Genomic DNA, 15,494 nt, shown 5'->3' on the forward strand with positions numbered 1-15,494 from the left:
GTTTTTGTGTAGGATTTTGTCAGCCTGATGAGGGGGGAAGAGAAAGGTATCCAATCAAGGACGCACAAAACATCAAGTTGTTTCACAAACTGGGCCAGAGCATGAGCTGTACCTGGGGATAGCCAAGCAGTGTGGGGCACAGATGGTTAAGGTTTGTGTAACCTGCTAAGAGGTGATAAAACACTTTAGCAACAGAAGGACCTGTAAAGTTACGTAGAGAAGTAAAATGATCAAATTTGCATTTTAAAAGGTAACTCAGATAGTTTTGTAAAAAATGGGATTATAGTAGTTCAGACAAGAGATGCTGAGGACTTAAACTAAAGCAATGTAATAAAAAGAAAGGAAGGGATAAATTTAACAGCTGTTTGAGAGGTAAATTCCATAGTACTTGGATAGAAAGAAAAACTGAGGAAGAAACTAGACCTTGGAGAGAGAGATTCAATTGTAAAGATATAAAGATGAGGTTAATGTAATTACTATTTGTATGATCTTGGTATAGTCTCCCTTAATTTGTTGAATGGACGGGGTGAGTGGGGGACAGTTACTGAATTATGGAATATTTACAGGCTTCATTGCTAGTGTTTCCTTTTTTCATTTTATTGATTAACAAAAGTATATGTCAGCTGAGTTAGCTCTGGGACTTTTTTTAAAGCAGTCTGTTTCTGCTTTTCATAGCTGTGGAAAATCAGGAATACTTTCTAGTATACTAATAATCCTATTATAGTAACTTTGATTCAGTCATAGATAGCGTTGTAGTAGCGTAGAATAGAATACACCGCTGAGGATCTGTTGGGGATTTTTCCTCTAGAATGAACCGTAGTCTGGAAGGGAGGCTTACTCTTCTAGAATAAGATTAAAAATAACTGAGGAATTTACTTCTGGTCTCTGTAGAACAGTCTTAAGGAAGAGAGGAATGACTTGGAAGTTATTTCAATTATTTTTAGATGATAGAGTATTCATTTTATAATACAATTCTAGTTTCTAATGTAAAATCAAAAGTGGTTAATTACATTATTTTTCTAAATTGTGTCTTTGCAGTTGATACCTGTTTGTGTTCTTCACTTATTTTGAACTCAGTTTAATTTTGCATAGTACTATACACATTCTTCAAATAGTAGAATAGCTACTAACCATAACCTTTTTGAGTTTTATTGTCTGTAGCTGCCATTGTTAAATCAGTTAAAGACATGAATAATATAAATATTCCTTCACACTTGGTGTTTTGAGAGTGAACTGATGGGTGACTTTGTAGTGTTGGCCGGTTCTAGGCAGGACCTCCTGAAACCAGCCCTCACTTGAATCACAGTTTCCATGGTCTAGTCCTTAATTATCTGGTGTAATCCTTATCTTTCTTAGGATATATCTTGAATTGGTTAGCTTCTTGGTGTATGGTGGGGACTGGGGTCCATTATATATAAATAAATTGACATTCCAAAGTATGGATAGTATTGGAACAGAGAAATAGAGTGGTTTGAGTGACTATTTCCCCGTAGCTCTTTGAGACCCTAATGAATTAGCAGTCCTACAGGAAATAGGTATTTAGGAGTGAGGAAGAGGACAGATTGGACATGTGTAAGGAGGTAAAGAAATTATTAAATAAAGTGGAAATACCAGGTCTCTGTGTGCCTGGGAGACAGAGTTTGTTTACCTTGGGCAGAGCTGAGTGAGCATAAATTTAGTCTGTGAGCCCGTTTTTTCATGCTGACTCTTCATGTGAGATATCAGTTAGATACCTATTAGAACTGGATTCTGATCTTTCTGCCACTGTCTGCGTCCCTCACTTGGACTGTAAGTGACTCTTTGATGGGAATTCTTACATAACTAATTATATATTCGCATGGCCTAGCTTAGTGTCTGGCATATGGTAGGTCCTTGGAAAATGTTTATTGATTCATTTATTGGTTGTGTACCTGAAGAGCAACACTTCGTCCATTTTGCCTATTTCCTTTTTTGAAGGTCTGAGTGATTAAAAACAAGAACAAGAGGGCACATCCTAAAAACAAGGGAGCAGTATCCTCAGCTGCCTCATCTCTGAAATTAAAAGGAGTTTGGGAGGAGAGAGACCTAAAAAAGAGTGAGAGTGAGGGTTCTTAAGAACAAAAGATTATGTGATGGAAAAGTGAATTAATATTTAATGTCCTTTACATTTCAGTAAACATTAGGGATAACATTATAGAGATAATTTTTTAAACTTAAGCATTAATTTTACTTGTAGACCTTGTCTTTACACATTATTGGCAATAACATTTCATTAGAAACATTAGAATAGTTGTATGTTTCAGGAATTAGAGAGGAAAGCAGAAGGTAGAGCTCTTCTGTTTATAGGAGCTTTAGGAGAGGAAAGAAACCTTGGCCTGAGACAACAAATTGTAGCTGGGAAAGAGGAAGGAGGCCAGTTAATTCCTGGAGTTTATGGAAGGATGATGGGGGAGTAGCCAAGTGCCCTACTTTAGCAGGAAGCCCTTGTCTCCCTCACAACTTACCAGCAACATTGTCTTTCTTCCTCTCCATCCAACCCACAGTCTGCAGGTGCCACTTAGCAGTTTTCCTTACATCTCTAGTTGAACATCAACCATATATTCTGCAAAAAGCCTTATGATATCAGTTTAGTGTAATATTGCTAGTAGTATACTTTGGGCTATTTTAGATTTGAGTAACAGTCTGATTTGGAACCTATTTATAATGTTTCTTTGTGGCAAATCTAAATTCTGAGACTTAAAAGAACTTTTGGAACATAATCATTTCATATAGGAGGGATTGTCTTGAGCAAAAGAAGATGTGAGAAAGAAGAGGAAGTCGATAGGGTTTGATTCCCCCTGTCCAGCGGAATCATCTGTGCCATACTTTTAGTTAATGTAGATACGTTTTAATTCTGAAGAAGATAAGATTATTTTAAACACGCAACTAAATTAATAAATCTTATGTATAATTTTTCTTGTTGGTTTAAGAATAATTTCTTCGTTGGGATTAATGTTTTCTTGAAGTAATGAAGGATCTTTAAAGTTTTCAATATGAGGATTCATTCATACATCAAATGTGTGCCAGTCACCTGTGCAATGTGCTAGAAATACAATGGTGATCAAAATAGGCATTGTCCTTGTCTTCTCAGAGTTTGGCAGGGAAGAAAGATACCTCCCCATCCCATGAACAACAAACAAAATGAATGCAAATTTTGATAAGTGATATTACAGTGTACTGAAATAGAGAATAAAGGAGGGACATAGGACATAGGTCTCATCTTAGATAGGGTAGTTAAGAAAGGCCTTTCTGAGAACATGGAATTTAAACTAAAATTTGAAAGACAAGAGGGAATTAGGCATTCAAAGAGTGGAATGGCACATGCAAAGCCACTGAGGCAAGGAAGAGCTTATTTACTTGACAGTTCTCAAGAGTAGAAAGAAGGCAGGTGTGGCTGAAGCAGAGGAGGAATAGCGCAGGATAAACATGGAGGAGTAGGTGGGTTACACTGTGTGGCACTTTGTAGGCTCAAAGGCATTTGGATTTCATTCCCAGTGTAGTTGGAAGCTGTTAAAAGATTTTCAGCAGGGAAATGACATGCAAGCATTAAATAGATCACTTTGGGTGTTGTGTGCTGGACGGAATCAAGGAGACCAGTTAGGAGGCTGTTGGAGTAGTCGGTGTAAGAGATGATGGTTACCTGAAAGACAGGATGGTGCCAGTGCAGGCTGAAGTGGAGATTTTGGGAAGTGGAACTGCCTTGATGAATGTGTGGACTACGGGGAGAAGAACTCATTACTTTTAGATTTCTGGCATGGGACTTCCCTGGTGGTCCAGTGGCTGAGACTCCACGCTCCCAATGCAGGGGGCTCGGGTTCGATCCCTGGTCAGGGAACTAGATCCCACATGCTGCAACTAAGAGTTCGCAGGCCACAACTAAAGATCCTGCACGTGGCAATGAAGGTCGCGCGTGCTGCAACTAAGACCCGGTGCAGCCAAATAAATAAATAAACTAGATTTCTGGCATGAGCAAGTTTGGTTGACAGTTAGGGCTATTTAATAACAGTAGGGCTAGGAGAAAATTGGGTTAAGTTTCACACATATTAAATTTGAGTTGCCTGTGAGACATCAGGTGGAGATGTGGGATAGTCAGTAGGATGTATAAATTGGTGCTGTAAGCAGAAGGTTGGGCTAGAGATAAAAATTAGGAAGGTAAGTGTATAGATGCCATGTAAAGCCATAAGAATGGATGAGATACCTAAGAGTCAGGGTGAGAAGTGCATGGTTTTTAGAAGGTGGGAAGGGCAGCAGAGCATAGGTAGCAGGATTGGTTTCAGATAAACAGGAGAGACGCTTCTCATCATAACACAAAGGCAGGAGACCCGTACAGGTACAGATGGAAGAAGTTTTGTACATTTGGTTGGCACTTAGGTGAAATAGTTCCAATCTGATGGCTTCTCTGTTTTCTAAAGTAGAATCTGTGGTTGTCTACTGAGAAGGAGGATACTCAGGCAGTGAGGAGGGATGACAAGTTTGAAATACAGTGGTAGATAGAAGAAACATGGTAGGATTGCCTGGTGCTATCTTGGATCCTGTTGGCCATAAATTTATAATAGTTGTTTCAATCTACCTGGTTTGAAATGAAGGAGCTATTGCATTAAGATATACAGCTTTACACACACACACACACACACACACACACACACACACACACACACACACACCTTGTGTAGTTAAGTATTTTTGATGTGCAGTTGGCACTTACGTTTGCCTTGGTGAATGATTCTCAGTTGGTATATCATCTTTCTCAGGATTTTGATCAGAGTGTAAAATTGTTTTTGCTACTTCTGAATAGAATAAATAGATTCTTATGATATCTGTAGTGGAGCCAGTTGTGGAACTTGATGTGTAGATATTGTTAATTTCAATAGTGTGATACAAAGCCGAACCAAAGGAAGATTTTCTAGTAAGTGGGAAAATATTGTCTTGCATATTTAAGAGAGCTCAATCAAGTCTCTAAAAAGTTTTGAAATGACATTGTGACACAATGACTCTCTGTGGAGGGGCAGTCAAAGGAAAGAATGATAATTGGAAATGTGTTTTAAGCTTTATAGGATCATCACTATTTAAATAATGCTGAAATAGGTTTCGTTCTTAAAAACAAGACTGAAAATACTTCTTGGATTTGCCATCCCCTTTCCTTTCATCTACCATCTATGATTCTGCTCCCCACTATAACAAAATAATCAGGAAAAGTTGTCTGTATTCCTTATTTCTACTTCCTCACTGCCCAACCATTGTATTTCAAACTTTCATCCTGTCCACTCCCATGTTAACTTCTTGCACAGCCTCTGAATTTCACTCATGCACACCCCTGCCCCTTCATTCTTCAGAATTATCTGATGATTTTGAAATAAAAAAATCACTCCCCTGCTTAAAATCAATTTCTAGACCCACACCCAGAGTGGTTTGGGCTGAGTCCAGGCATTACTCTATTTGAAAAGTTACTCAGATAATTCTAATGCCAGACAAGCTGAAAAACACTGCTCTAGTGGCTTCTCTCAGACACATAATAAAAGCTAAACAACTTTATAATATACAAGGCTTCTGCCGAGCTCTCTGATGCTTCACCTCCTCAGTTCTAGTCACATTGGCCTTCTTCAAAGATGCTGGAACTTTGTTCTTCTCATCACTGTATCTCTAGCACTAGAATAGTGCCTTCTGGCACATAGTAAATGTTCAGTAGATATTTGTGGAATTAATGAATATTTTATAGATGCTGTATTTTATACAGCATCTTTATACAGATCTTTATACAGCATCTTTATACAGATGCTTGTCCTGTAGTAGTGATTATCTTATAATTAATGCTGATTAGGTTGCTGGTATTTTGAGTCTTCAAGAATGCTACAAAAAATTATACTATTTGAACATGTCACAGGCTCCCATAGTCCAACCATTCCATCTTCTAACACTGACTACTACTTTTGCTGTCAGAATGCCTGCTTTTCTCTGTTTTTGTCTCTTGGCATGTGCCCTGTCGACACTTCAGATCTTTTCTGGTGTCCTGCTTCTGCTTTTATTTGGGGTAATTTTTCTTTCCTATATCGTTACTTATCTACTATTTTCTGTGGGTAAAAAAGACTGATTTTTACCAGTGTTGCCAGTCAGTAAAAGATTTTCTCTCTTTCTGTGGGTAAACAAACTATTCATAGGTTTCTAGTACACAATCTTTGGATTATATGTCCTTCTTGTCAATGTTTATTCTTTTTGGATGCAGGGGTGCCGTTCCTTTGGTATAAAAAACCAAGGTGGAATTGATGGGGAGGGTTAAATTTTTAAAGAGGAAGATCATGGGAAGTACCTGTTTCTGAGGTCAGCGTTTGAAGCCTAATTGATGCAAAATTGAGATTTTATTGCATCCGGGCCTACAGAGTCTTTCTGTAAAAGTACATGTAGTAAATATTTCAGCCTTGGTGAGTTAACTGCTTGAGTGTAGGGTGGCCAGCCCATGAGTGGCAGCTGGGGAAATGCTGGGAATTTAATGGCCCTAGGAGCAACCCTCAACCAAGGAATTGGATAGATGCCCCAGCTTTCTCTTTCCTTAGGGGGATAATTCTAAGTCATGTTCTATGTAATTCCTCGGAGGGTATCTCACAGGACTGAACTCCAGTTATCCACAGAAGTTAATGAATCCTTAATAGACTTTTCTCCCTCTGTTTCCGCTTTTCCTAATCCCCTCAGGTATGCTTCCTGGGATTCCCCCCCCCACCCCCCCACCCCCCCCCCGCCCAAATAAGCTACTTGTGCCAAAGTTCTTATTTCAGGATTGTCTTTTGATTTAAGTCAAAGGGAACCCAAATGACTTAAGTCAGTATTTACAAAACTATTATTATTATTAGCGGTGTACAGCTTTTTCCTCTCTTCTCCCCCCACTGGGAATATATGTTGTAGTTTCCTTAATGGTTGATATTGGCAGCAGAAGTGAATGGATTGAGATATGGGGAAGAAAGTATTAGGTACCTACCTACAATTAATTCAGTTCAGCTCAGGCTTACTCTGCTTGTTTACTATCATTCATTACAAATTATCTTTTTCTGCCTTGGGTTCTTTATTCCTGAAGATAAAAGTAAACCATCTGTAAGGTGTGTGACATTTACCTCATAGAATATGAAAGGTCCCAACCTTGGTTGTGTTCTTGTGAGCTAGATCAGATTTGCTGTTTCTAAAAGTCAGTTGATAAATTCTGTGCTGGAAAATAATTTAAGATGCAGGGTACTATATACATTGTGTCACAACTAAGTAAGTAGTTGTAAAATATGTATTTCTTCAGCCAAACTTCAAATAACATAATTGACTGGGCTTTCCCAAAACAAATATTGAAATTTCAAAACGGCAATATAATCACAAGTAATTACAGTTCTCCCATTAAAGTACTTACTAATTAAAATATTTTTTTTAATGTCTGGGGGAATTGAAAGTCTTTTTCCCACCTGTGATGTGTTTCTTCCATAATGAGGAGAAGTTAATTATATCAAGTAAATTTCACCTAGGCTCATAATCGATGTGGTAGTTTGATTTTTTTACTCTGAAGCTTTCTGGTAGACAGGTGCTAAAAAAAATTTCAGGTTAGTGTATACTTTTAAAATTGACCAATTCTTTCTAAAACTGTATTAAAATGAACTTTATATCAGAATCATAATATTTTTCAATTTTATTTTCTTCCCCTGGAAAGCTTTGTTTGGCTAATACTGTTTTTTTAAAAAAAATATCCTGTCCCCCTTTTTTGGTTCTTAGTTTATCATATAATTGATCCAAAAAGTCTTTATTTTTATTGCTACTTTAAGAACTAGCTAAAGTTGGCTTTTATTTGCAAGTTTATTGTTATGATCTTCTGTATCTGGGGGTAGCCAAATCTTGTGTAAATTATAGTCTTTTTTTTGGTATAAATTTATTTTCATTTAATTTAATTGCATAAGGATATTAAAGAGTGTAACAGATATTAATGTTTTCTCTTGTACCGAAATATATTGGGGGAAAAAAGTTGGATAGTATGACTTATAAATTACTTTTCTTGGAATGTATTTGAGTGTGTGGTTGGGAGTGTAGTTTTTTTGTTTTTGTTTTCTCTTAATAAGTTATTAAGTGTTACTCATGGATGTTTTCTTTTCCAGTCTCTTCTTTACCTAGGATATTGGGTTTTGTTCACTTTGGTTCCATCTTACTCTTCACCACTCGTTAACCTCAGCATGCCTCTACAGCCTCATATGCCTCAGCCTTCTCACCTATTTTATCATCAGAATATTGTCCATTCCTCCAGGCTGGGCTCAGAATCCACCGACCCTGCCTCATCATTAATCCTTCTGATTCTAGTCCCCAGGGTTCTCTTTGTTCTCGGGATGCCTACAGAGAGTACTTACTCTCTTCGTCATTTGTGTGTCCCCCTTAAGCACTACTAGTTACCCTGTGTATTCTGCCTCGGCTACCTTCTATACTAGCTTTCAAGGGCAGAATGTTTTCTCAGCTATTTAGTATTTCTTTTGTACCTATCACAAAACAGGCACTTAGTATTTAATTAGTTGATCATATTAAATACCCAGTTATTTAGTTTTCTGCTTATGATTTCTCTCAAGGTGATCTTGATGATTTTTAGAAGTGTTTTGTTTGTTTGTTTAATAGATGTAAAAAAAGATTGGTCTGACCATGCTCTGTGGTGGGAAAAGAAGAGAACTTGGCTCCTCAAGACACATTGGACCTTGGACAAGTATGGCGTTCAGGCAGATGCTAAGCTTCAGTTCACCCCCCAGCACAAGCTGCTCCGCCTGCAACTTCCCAACATGAAGTATGTGAAGGTGAAAGTGAATTTCTCTGACAGAGTCTTCAAAGCTGTTTCTGACATCTGTAAGACTTTTAGTAAGTATTAGATAAATTCATGAAATTATGAGTTGCATGATATGTATATGACTGATGACTGACATTGAGTTTATCTCAAGGAGTAGGGATTGGGGTGAGCTATCCGTGTTTGTGTATTTTTGAAATTATTACTTTATTCTTTAAAGTTTTTATATTACTTTAAGGTAAAGAAATGTTGAGTTAAGGTAGAACAGGAGGTGTCTAGTGTTTCCTTATTAGAAATACAATTATTTAATACCTCAGTCTGATGACTTTATTTTTATGGGAAGAAGGGAACAGGCAATTGTTTTCAGAATGATGTAGCTTTTGTAGTATTTCCTTCAACGTAAGTCAGTATTCGATTTTAGTGATTCAGGCAGATTGTGTTCCTTCATTGAAGGCCTGACACAGCTCCTAAGGAAATGACCATGAGTGTTGTCATCCTTAACCAGTCTACAATTTGAAAACTCTTGTAGCAGTTCTGTTTATGTTTTCTGAAATGAGATTTAGATTACTTTTGGCTGACCCAGTTCTGTCATATGACAGGAAATATTCAACCATCAGAGAAAATATGAACCACTGTCATTATCATTAGTACATAACTCCATTGTACCATAGATTTGGGGGAGATATAGGACGTTACTGTTTTGTTCTAATGACTCAAATTACAAGGTTTTTTAATGTTTAATGGAATTTCTAAAACAAAAATTAAAATACAGAAAAATACAAAGAATTACGTAACATTTACCTAAATCCTAATATCTAGAATTAATAGCTGATATTTTATCATTTTGCTAAACTGTTTTTTAAGTCAAAATAGTATAGGTAAAGTTCTTGATTCATATTCTCCTCTAATCTCCCTTCACAAAGCAACTACTGTCATAAGGTTAGTATGTATCTTTCCAGTACTTTTGAAAATATGTAAACATACATACATGTATCCACATCTGTGGGTGTCTATATCCAAAAACAAAATGTTCCTGCAGTTGCTGTGCAGGTATCTTCTTAATGCCGTTTTGCACGAGTGTGGAGGAATTTCTCTTTTGTGTTTGTGTAGAAGTTGAAAGTAGAATTGCTGTGTTTTAAGTGTACACATAATTCATTTCAGATACCGTCAAATTGCTCTCCCAAGTGGTTATACCAGTTTACATTCCAACCGTCAATGTGTGAAAACCCATTGCCTCAGGTTGTCACTAACACTTGAATGTTGTCAGCTTTTAGTGTTTGCTTCTCTGAGTGAAAAAATACAGTATTTCTTTTTTTTTTTTTTTTTTTTTTTTTTTTTTGTGGTACGCGGGCCTCTCACTGTTGTGGCCTCTCCCGTTGTGGAGCACAGGCTCCGGACGCGCAGGCTCAGCGGCCACGGCTCACGGGCCTAGTTGCTCCGCGGCATGCGGGATCTTCCCAGACCGGGGCACGAACCCGTGTCCCCTCCATCGGCAGGCGGACTCTCAACCACTGCGCCACCAAGGAAGCCCATTTATCAGTTTTTTTAAAAAACTTTTTTTACAGCAGTTTTAGGTTCACAGCAAAATTAAGCAGAAAGTACAGAGTGTTCCCATTTACCCTGATTCCCACACATACAACCTCCCCACTATCAAGACCCCACACCAGACTGGGACATTTGTTGTAATGATAAACCTTCATTGATACATCATTATCATCCACACTCCATGGTTTACATTAGCGTTTACTCTTGGTGTTTACAGTCTATGGCTTTGGACAAATGTGTAATGACATATCCATCATTGTAATATCATACAGAATAGTTTCACTGCCCTGAAAATCTGTACTCTGCCTTTACATCCCTCCCCTACTAACTCCTGGCAATTGTTCATCTGTTTACTGTCTCCATAGTTTGGCCTTTTACAGAATGTCATACAATTGGAATCATACAATATGTAGCTTTACAAATTGGTGTCTTTTGCTTAGTAATGTACATTTAAGTTTCCTTCATGTCTTTTCGTAGCTTGGTAACTCATTTTTATAAGCGCTGTATCATATCCCATTGTCTGGATGTGCCACAGTTTATTTTCCACACCTACTGACAGATATCTTAGTTATTTCCAAGTTTTGCAATTATAAATAGAGCTGCTGTAAACATTCATGTACGTGGTTTTTTTTTTTTTTTTTTTTTTTTGGTGAACATGTGTTTTTTACTCCTTTGGGTAAATACTAAGGAGTATGATCGTTGGATCATATGGTAAGAATGTGCTTAGTTTTGTAGGAAACCGCTAAATTGTCTTCCAAGGTAGCTATACCATTTTGCATTCACATTCAGCAGTGAATGAGAATTCCTGTTGCTCTTGAATTCTCACCAGCATTTGGTGTTGTCAGTGTTCTGGATTGTGGCCATTCTTATAGATGTATAGTGGTATATCATTGTTTTGATTTTGCATTTCCGTGATGACATATGATGTGGAACATCTTTTCATACGCTTATTTGCCACCTGTACATCTTCTTTGGTGAGGTATCTGTTCAAGTCTGTGGCCTATTTTTCAGTCAAGTTTTTTGTTTTTTTACTGTTGAGTTTTAATAGTTCTTTGTATATTTTGGGTAACGATCCTTTATCAGATATGTCTTGCAAATATTTTATCACAGTCTGTGGCTTATCTTTTCATTATCTTTGGCAGTTTCTTTCACAGAGCAGAAATTTTTAATTTTTATGAAGTCTGGCTTATCAGTTATTTCTTTCATGGATCATGCCTGTTATATCTAAAAAGTCATCACCAAACCCAAGGTCATCTAGATTTTTTTCTATGTTATCTTTTAAGGCTTTTACAGTTTACATTTAGGTCTGTGATCCCTTTTGAGTTCATTTTTGTGAAGGGTGTGTGGTCTGGGTCTAGATTCATTTTTTTGCATGTGGATGTCCAGTTGTTATAGCACTTTTTATTGAAAAATTATCTTTTCTCCATTGTGTTGCCTTTGCTGCTTTGTCAAAGACCAGTTGACTATGTTTATGTAGGTCTCTTGCTGGGCTCTATATTCTTTTCCATTGATCTGTTTGCTGTTCTTTTGCCAATACCACCTTGTCTTGATTACTGTAGCTTTTTACAGTAAGAATTGAAGTCAGGTAGCATCAATCCTCCAAATTTGCTCTTCTTCTTCAATATTGTGTTGGGTATCCTGGGTCTTTTGCCTTTCCATATAAATTTTAGAATTAGTTTGTCAGTATCCATAAAATAACTTGCTGAGATTTTGTTTGGGATTGCATTGAATCTATAGATCAAGCTGAGAAGAACTGACATCTTGACAGATCAAGTCTTCCTGACCTTGAACATGGAATGTCTCTCCCCTTATTTCTTTCTTTAATTTCTTTCATCACAGTTTTGTAGTTCTCCTTATATAGATCCTGTGCATAGTTTGTCATATTTATATCTAAGTATTTTATTTTTTGGTGCTAATATAAATAGTATTGTGTTTTACATTTCAAATTCCACATGCTCACTGCTGGAAAGCAATTTACTTTTGTATATTAACCTTGTGTCCTTTACCTTGCTATAATTGTTTATTTGTTTCTGGAGTTTTTGTTAGTTCTTTTAGATTTTCTGTAGAGATGATCATGTTATCTGTGAACAAAGACATATTTCTTCCTTCCCAATCTGTACACTTTTTATTTCCTTTTCTTGTCTTATTGCATAAGCTAGGGCTTCCAGTACAATATTGAAAAGCAGTGATATGAGAGGACATCCTTGCCTTGTTCCTGATTTTAGTGGGAAAGCTTCTAGTTTCTCATCATTACGTATGTTGTTAGCTGAAGGCTTTTTGTAGATACTCTTTATCAAGTTGAGGAAGTATTCCCCAACCACGGATTGAACTCGGACTGCAGCAGTGAAAGCGCTGAATCCTAACCACTAGACCACCAGGGAGATCATACAAGCCACACAGCACAAACAACAAAAAAAAGTTGAGGAAGTGTTCCCCTCTGTTTTAGTTTACTGTGTTTTATCATGAATAAGTGTTGGATTTTGTCATGCTTTTTTTTTTTAACGTCTATTGATATGGTCATGTAATTTTTCCTCTTCAGCCTTTTGATGTGATGGGTTATATTGATTTTTGGATGTTGAACCAGCCTTGCATACTTGGCATAAGTTCCCACTTGGTCATGGTGTATAATTCTATTTATACATTGTTGGATTCGATTTGCTAATAGTTTATTAAAGATTTTTGCATTTATGTTCATTAGACATACTGGTCTGTAGTTTCCTTTTCTTGCAATGTCTTTGTTTGATTTTAGTATTAGAGTAATGCTGGCTTCATAGAATGAATTAGGAAGTATTTCCTCTGCTTCTATCTTCTGAAAGAGACTATAGAGAATTAGTATAATTTCTTCCTCAGATGTCGAGAAGAGCTCCTTGACATGGGTTTTGGCAATGACTTTTTGGATATCACACCTAAAGCACAAGCAAAAATAAACAAGTAGAATTACATCAAACAAAAAAATTTTCTGCATGGCCAAAGAAATGACCAACAAAATGAAAAACAACCTGTGGAATGGGAACAATTATCTGCAATCCATGTATCTGATGAGTTAATACCCAAAATATATAAAGAGCTCATATAGCTTATTAGCAAAAATACCCCAAATAATCCACTTTTAAAAATGGGCAAAGGACCTGAATGGACATTTTTCCAAACAAGTTATACACATGGTCAACAGGTACATGGAAATGTGCTCAACCTCACTAATCATTAGGGAAATACAAATTGAAACCACAATGAGATATATCTCACACTTGTTAGAATGGTTATCAAAAAGACAAGTGATAAATGCTGGCAAGGATGTAGAGAAAAGGGAACCCTTGTGCACTGTTGGTGGGACTGTACGTTGATGTAGCCACTATGGAAAACTGTATGGAGGTTCCTCAAAAAACTAAAAGTAGAACTACCATATGATCCAGCAGTTCTACTTCTGGGAATATATCCAAAGGAAATGAAAGCACTGTGTCGGAGAGATAGCTGCACTCCCATGTTTATAGCAGCATTATTTATAATAGCCAAGACATGGAAACAACCTAAGGGGAGGAACTGGATTAAGGTAGTCAAAAGGTACAAACTTGCAGTTACAAGATAAGTAAGTACTGAGGATGTGGTATATAGCACGATGACTAGAGTTAACACTACTGTATGGTTTATTTGGAAGTTAAGAGAGTAGATTGTAAGAGTTCTTACCATAAGGAAAATAAACTTTTTTTGGGTATCTGTATGAGATAATGGATGTTATCTAAACTTACTGTGGTAATATTTATAAGCCAAGTCATTATGCTGTGCACTTTAAACTTACACAGTGTTGTATGTCAGTTATACCTCAGTAAAACTAGAAAAAATATTTGGTAGAATTCACCAGTGAACATGTCTGGCCCTAGTGCTTTCTGTTTTGGAAGGTTATTAATTATTGATTCAATTTCTTTAATAGGTATAGACTTATTCAGATTGTCTATTTCTTGTGTGAGTTTTGGCAGACTGCTTTCTAAGTTTTTTATTTGGTAAAAATTATCTTGATTTTTTTAATAACATAACTCTTAAGAAGATGCTTCTGTGTAATGATTAAATGAGTGGTTTTTTTTTTTTCTTTTGCGGTACGCGGGCCTCCCACTGTTGTGGTCTCTCCCCGTTGCGGAGTACAGGCTCCGGACGCGCAGGCTCAGTAGCCGTAGCTCACAGGCCCAGCCGCTCCGCAGCATGTGGGATCTTCCCGGACTGGGGCATGAACCCGTGTCCCCTGCATTGGCAGGCGGACTCTCAACCACTGCGCCACCAGGGAATCCCTAAATGAGGTTTTAAGTTACATTTTCCTTTCCTTTTTGAAAGAAACACTGCTGGCAAAGCATGCTGAGTTCTTTTATGTAAGGTGGGTTCTGACATGCAGGCTTTACAAATGATGAGCCTTTTTAAGAGTAAATGGAAAGTTCATTTGTATCATTTTTTTAGATTCCACATATAAATGGTATCGTATGATATTTATCTTTCTCTGTCTGACTTCATTTTCTATGATAATCTCTAGGTCCATCTGTTACTGCTAATGGCATTATTTCATTCTTTTTTATGGCTGAGTAATATTCCATTACATACACAGGTACACTCACACACCCCACATCTTCTTTATCCATTAATCTGTCAATGGACATTTAGGTTGCTTCCACTAGATTATTTTATTTTTTTCCAGTGGTTTAGATGTAGGAATAGAAATTCACTATTTTTATTACCTTTCAAAACAAAATTGAATATGTTGAAGCCATAGGACTTTATAGACATTGCCTTTTAAAGGAAACTTCATCCAGGACAGTTAATTTAAATACTTCAGAGAGGAAATGCTAGGAAGTTGGAAAAAATATATCAGAGAATTCAGTGATTATGGGAAAACAATTAGGTTTCTAAGTGTAATATTGCTTTATAATGATAATATCAAATTGGCATGCAACACAGTTGATAGACCATTTACTTTTAATGTGATTATCAGTGTTGTTGAGTTTAAATCTATCACCTTGGTATTTGTTTTTTATATGGTATTTATTTTAAGGTTTCTATGTGCTCTGTTTTTTTCTTTTCCCTCTTTTCTTTTAAATTGAGGGGGCGTTTGTTTGTTGCAGTTACGTTTATTGTCACCTGTGACTTACTAGCTATTACCACTTTTGTCTTT

The 15,494-nt window shown here is 36.8% G+C and overlaps 1 protein-coding gene across 8 annotated transcripts in view; it reads left to right on the top strand.

Moving 5' to 3' along the window:
- FERMT2 (FERM domain containing kindlin 2) overlaps positions 1-15,494 on the top strand; it is a 73,651-nt gene that overhangs the window by 15,840 nt on the left and 42,317 nt on the right. For all 8 annotated transcript variants that reach the window (XR_010839555.1, XM_059056453.2, XM_059056461.2 and 5 more), the window contains exon 3: positions 8,638-8,871. Coding sequence is in view for 7 of the 8 variants with exons in the window: in XM_059056453.2 (XP_058912436.1) it covers positions 8,638-8,871 (234 nt within the window). In the remaining variant the exon portion in view is untranslated. The remainder of the gene's footprint in view (positions 1-8,637; positions 8,872-15,494) is intronic.

Source organism: Kogia breviceps, chromosome 3, assembly GCF_026419965.1.
Source record: "Kogia breviceps isolate mKogBre1 chromosome 3, mKogBre1 haplotype 1, whole genome shotgun sequence".
In the NCBI taxonomy this organism is placed as follows: Eukaryota; Metazoa; Chordata; class Mammalia; order Artiodactyla; family Physeteridae; genus Kogia; species Kogia breviceps.